General features: G+C 42.9%; 1 protein-coding gene across 1 annotated transcript; it reads left to right on the top strand.

Moving 5' to 3' along the window:
* Positions 1-343: 343 nt before the first annotated feature.
* LOC114257739 (cytochrome P450 86A1) lies at positions 344-2,284 on the top strand. Its single transcript, XM_028197526.2, has one exon. The coding sequence runs from the start codon at positions 455-457 to the stop codon at positions 2,039-2,041; it is 1,587 nt and encodes a 528-aa protein (XP_028053327.1). The 5' UTR covers positions 344-454; the 3' UTR covers positions 2,042-2,284.
* Positions 2,285-5,562: the final 3,278 nt, after the last annotated feature.

Below are 5,562 nucleotides of genomic sequence, written 5' to 3'. Positions count from 1 at the left end.
TAAAAAACATCCCCCTAATCCCCCTAATTTCCATATTAAGTAAAGAAAAAAAAAAAAAAAAGGAAACAGTTGCCAGAAATGAAAATTAGGGGGATTAGGGGTGAGGATTTTAGGGCTACAAATCATTTCCCAAATAATAAAATATTTAAACGCGTAACACAGCTGCTGGAATTGCTCACGATATTGCATGGTTTTCTTTCTTTCTTACGTGATTAAAACTCTCCTATCAACCAAACGGCGACTCCAACCGACTGAGATAGAGTCGCCCAAAAAATTCCCAACAACTCTCTCCTAAACCTTTCTCACATTTATCACTCTATATATAACACTAGTCTCTCCCTCTCTTCTCTCACTCCAATTCAATTCACTCCCAAAAGAAAAAAGTAAAGTCCATACCCAACACCTCTCTCTCTCTCTCTTTTCTAACCCACCAGCAGCAGCAGCAGCAGCTCACATGGAAACCCAATTCATCGTCTACCTCGTGGCGGCTTCCACGTCAGCATACCTGCTCTGGTTCTACCTCCTATCTCGTAAACTTACCGGTCCAAAAGTCTATCCCCTGGTCGGCAGCCTCCCTCTCCTCTTCATGAATCGGCGGCGCATCCACGACTGGATGGCCGCAAACCTCCGCTCCACTAGCGGCGCCGCCACCTACCAAACTTCCACCATTTGTCTACCTTTTCTAGCTCGCAAACAAGGGTTCTACACTGTCACTTGTCACCCCAAAAACATCGAACACATTCTTCGAACCCGGTTCGATAACTACCCCAAAGGCCCGACTTGGCAAACCGCATTTCACGACCTTTTGGGTCAAGGAATTTTCAATAGTGACGGTGAGACCTGGTTGATTCAGCGTAAAACCGCGGCTCTCGAGTTCACCACCCGGACGCTCCGACAAGCCATGAACCGGTGGGTGAACCGGACAATCCGGACACGCCTCTGGCGCATTTTAGATAAAGCCGCTACGTATAACACTCCTGTGGATTTGCAAGACTTGTTGCTTCGCTTAACGTTCGATAATATTTGCGGGCTCACATTCGGTAAAGACCCGGAAACACTCTCTCCTGATTTACCCGAGAACCCGTTTTCCATCGCGTTTGACTCCGCCACTGAGGCCACTCTTCAACGGTTACTTTACCCGGGTTTTCTATGGAAGTTCAAGAAAATTTTCGCCATTGGAGCTGAACTGAGACTCAAAAAGAGCCTCGACATTGTCGAAAACTACATGACTGAAGCTCTCGAAGCCCGCAAAGAAGCTCCCTCCGATGATCTTTTATCTCGATTCATGAAAAAGCAAGATATTGACGGAAACCTTTTCCCCAACACCGTCCTCAAACGTATTGCTCTCAACTTCGTCCTCGCGGGCCGAGATACCTCGTCCGTCGCTCTCAGCTGGTTCTTCTGGTCCGTCATGACCAACCCACATGTCGAATACAAAATCCTCGATGAAATAACAACGATTCTACGAGAAACCCGCGGAGAAAACCCGAAATTATGGACTGAAGAGCCTCTAGCGTTCGACGAAGCAGACCGGTTGGTTTATTTAAAAGCAGCATTGGCGGAGACTTTAAGGTTGTACCCTTCGGTCCCGGAGGATTTCAAGTACGTTGTTTCAGACGATGTTTTGCCGGACGGAACCGAAGTTCCGGCCGGTTCGACCGTGACGTACTCGATTTATTCGGTGGGGAGGATGAAGACTATATGGGGGGAAGATTGTTTGGAGTTTAAACCGGAAAGGTGGCTCTCGGCCGGTTTAGACCGGTTTGAACCTCCGAAAGATGGGTATAAGTTCGTGGCGTTTAATGCCGGTCCAAGGACTTGTCTCGGGAAGGACTTGGCTTACCTGCAAATGAAGTCAGTGGCTTCGGCTGTGCTGCTTCGTTACCGGCTATCGCTGGTTCCCGGTCACCGTGTCGAGCAGAAGATGTCGCTGACGTTGTTCATGAAGAATGGTCTTCGCGTGTACTTGCACCCACGTGAACTCACTGGTCCAGGGTCTGCCACGTCAGCAGAAGGAGAGGGCAGTTTCGTCATTTCCTAATTTGTGTATGTCTCCGAAGGGTATATTGGTCATTTAAATTTGTATTTACTTTTGTCATATATTTTCACACAGTGTTTGTTTTGTTTGGCTGGTTTAAATTTGATTATGTTCATTTGGTGATATATATGAGGGTATATTAGTCAATTGAAAATGTGTCCAAATTGTAATGTCCATGTCCATAGATATGGGTTTTCATATATTTTTCAAAAATAATAAAACAAGAATATATGTTTTTAGTTCTAATGAAGTATCAGAGAGTTGAATGATTGAGAGCTGTCACTTTTTTTTTTTTTTTTTTTTTATCAATTTTATTTTTGAGTAAATTGTGACCATGTCTAAACCACAATAGGTATTATTACTAGATGAAAATTATACATGTAAATTCATGCACTCCAGTTTGGGTGAACTAATAACACAAACCATATAGAATAGACCAGAGAAATCAATGTTGATTTGGCATACCAAGAAAAGGACTTGATTAGCCTTTTGTATACTATGGGATTATTTAGAATGATTTATATAAGTGTGTTTTTTGATTTTTTAATTAAAAAAATTGAGAATAAAAAAAGAAATAAGTGTTTGGAATAATTTTTTAACTTTTTATAAAAAATGTGTATTATAATATTTTAATGCAAATTACCAGATTGCCCCTATGCCCCTATGCGTACTGGCAGTGCCTCACGTAACGGCCAGTACAGCTTGGTTTTTCAATGTGTGGTGAGACGGCTTGACCTGAGAAGATATATATGTTAATATATATATATATATATATATATATTTTTTTTTTTGGTACATGTTTCCTATTCACACGTGATGTCCGGGTTGTACTTGTTCACTTCAATTTGTGGCAAACAATTTGGCTTTTTTTTTTTCCTTTTCACCCGCCTGTGCAAATATTTTATTTTAAATTTTTTTTAATTATTTTGATTATGTAACAAATTTTAAAAAACAATTACAATGTATTATTTTTTGTAAGTTTTATTTATTTTTAATTATTTTGATTATGTAAGAAATGTAACGTGTGTACGAAATTGAATGGTGTTGATTATTGCAATATTTTTCTTAGTTGTTGCCAATTTGGTACAACAAATTATTTCATTGTAATTAATGATATAATAATGGAATCACTTTCAACAACATATATCAATGCTACACAACATATAACAAATATAAGACCCGCCACAGCAACAAATGTGTCGGCCTTAAACGTGCCCTTACTGTCGCAGTGCATATGTAATAATCGCTCTTGCAGTTGCCATATGGAGATCTGAGTCCTCTGGCTCCATGATATCGCCAACTTGGGTGTATTCAGGGTGGTCGGGCATTTGCGGCGCAACTTACTCGTCGTTGTCTCGGATTTCTTATGTGATCGTATCAGACTGACTGTTCTAGCATATGAAGTTATGTAAAGCCATCGACGCACATACGAAGGGCACTTGATCGGAAAATTTTATTTTCGGCATATTCCGCAAAGCCTCCCACCTCGACCTCCAAGCATCGAATGTCCGCTTGATACAACTACGCAAGGACGAATGTGCCTTGTTGAACCGTTCAAACTCGTTTTGTGGTATTCAATTGCGATGGGCATTTTGGTGATATCGATATCTCTTGTACGGGGCTAGATATCCTATCTTGTTGTTGTACCCGCTGTCGACGAAGTAGTAGTTGCTTGTACATGTAGAACAATACAACTGATAAATATGACATGATAATTTTTTTAAATCGTATAATGAATTTTTCACTTTAAATCGGTCGCAATTTCAAACTTCAAATCATATGTACAACCAATAAAAAAAAGGGTAAATTACATTGACATCCCCTGAGGTTTATGTTTATTACAGTTTCTCCCTTACCTTTTGAAAATTACATCCCCCTCCTTGAGGTTTAAAGTTTCATTACATATTGCCCCCTAACCATAATGATTATTGAGAGGGCAATTTATGTGAAAATTGGGCCGAGCTGGGCAATGGGTCATTATGACCCACAATACGAAGGGCTGAGTAAAAAGGCCGTAAAGTTACTCCGGCCCGAGAGAAATGTAATTTTACTCCGGTCCGGAAGCGACTTGGAGTTAGGCCAGTTGAAAGACGCTTTGAAGTTAGATCGGTCTCAGAATTAGCCCGGTCATGACGTATTGTGGTTAGAATGGTCAGAACCTTACTATTCGGTAGCTCGGTCTAATCACACCATGGTTTGTGCATGAGAGAACCGAGATAAGGTGTAGTGAAAGGAAGAACCGAACTAAGGATAGTTCGGCCTACTCTATGGCGCAGTATAGCCATGATTACCAAGGTCCTATTAGAGACCTACCATGGTAGAGCCATCTCACTTGGTTTAAGCAGTGAGGGGGGTGTTGAAGGATAAGCATTATCTTTCAGAAGTATGAATCCTAGGAGGACTCTGCATGGAGAAGTAAAAATCCTACTAGGATTGTGCCACACGAAACCTATAAAAGCTCACAAACATCACCTTTGGGGAGGTAACACACAACTTTGCTTTCTGAATACACAGAGCTTTTGTCTATTGGTCAAGCTTACTAACTTAGGCATCGGAGAGGTTTCTGGCACACACCCGCCGGCTAGCTCACATTTGTGTTTTCAGGTGATAAAGCGATGACGTACAGAGGAGCGCAGACTTGATCAAAAGGATTATACGAGAAGGTTTATTTCTTTCCCGTACAATTGGCACCGTCTGTGGGAAAATCAGACAGGACAAAACCTCTTGATCAAGCTTTACCTCTTTAGGAACAATGGCGCACATTGAAGAATTACCACAGTCCGCCATCGACGGGCAAACACCAGATGGGAGTGCAAGGCATGAAGGATTACCTTCTATCCCTCCCATGGCGGACTTGGAGTCCCAACGACATAACTCCAGAAGAGATACTAGGGGGAGGCGGACTCACAGCCCCCGTCACTCTCATTCACAAAGTCCTGACAGGCAAAGGCGGAGGATTGATCCTCAAGTTTTGGAGGACCGCGTGAAGGAGCAAGACGAATTAATAAGGAAGATGGCGGCGGACATGGAAGCCTTGAAGCGCCAGATGAAAGGAAAAGGAGTAGCGACAGGAGAGGGGCGCAAAAACAAGACGCCCCCTCGCCGCTCAGAAGACCATGGAAGGCATTCCACACCATCACAAGCAGAGAGTAGAAGCCTCAGGACAGGCGATACTGAGTCTAGAACCTCCAAAACTCGTTACTCCAGGTCTAAGAGAACGAGATCATTGAGGTCTTACACAGAGGGAAGTCCTTACCGACCCTCGCACTCGCACCAAACATCATCCAAACAGACAGAGTTGCCCAGATCATCCGATTTGTTGGAAGAAAAGGCACGATGGAAGGAGGACACTAGGGCGTGCGACCCTCGCAGAGTTTCTGCCCTTCAACGATTGGCTCCTCGATCGCATGGAAGCGTCAAGGTTGGAATGCCATTACCACGTCGTGCCTACGAACCGATGAACAAAGCATTAGCGAGGCTGCAGATCTCGCCGTTCATTCCGGCAATTGAAAACGCGCCCTTAC

Source organism: Camellia sinensis, chromosome 14 (assembly GCF_055761805.1).
Source record: "Camellia sinensis isolate YWXY chromosome 14, ASM5576180v1, whole genome shotgun sequence".
Classification (NCBI taxonomy): domain Eukaryota; kingdom Viridiplantae; phylum Streptophyta; class Magnoliopsida; order Ericales; family Theaceae; genus Camellia; species Camellia sinensis.
This window is presented reverse-complemented; position numbering and strand designations above follow the sequence as displayed.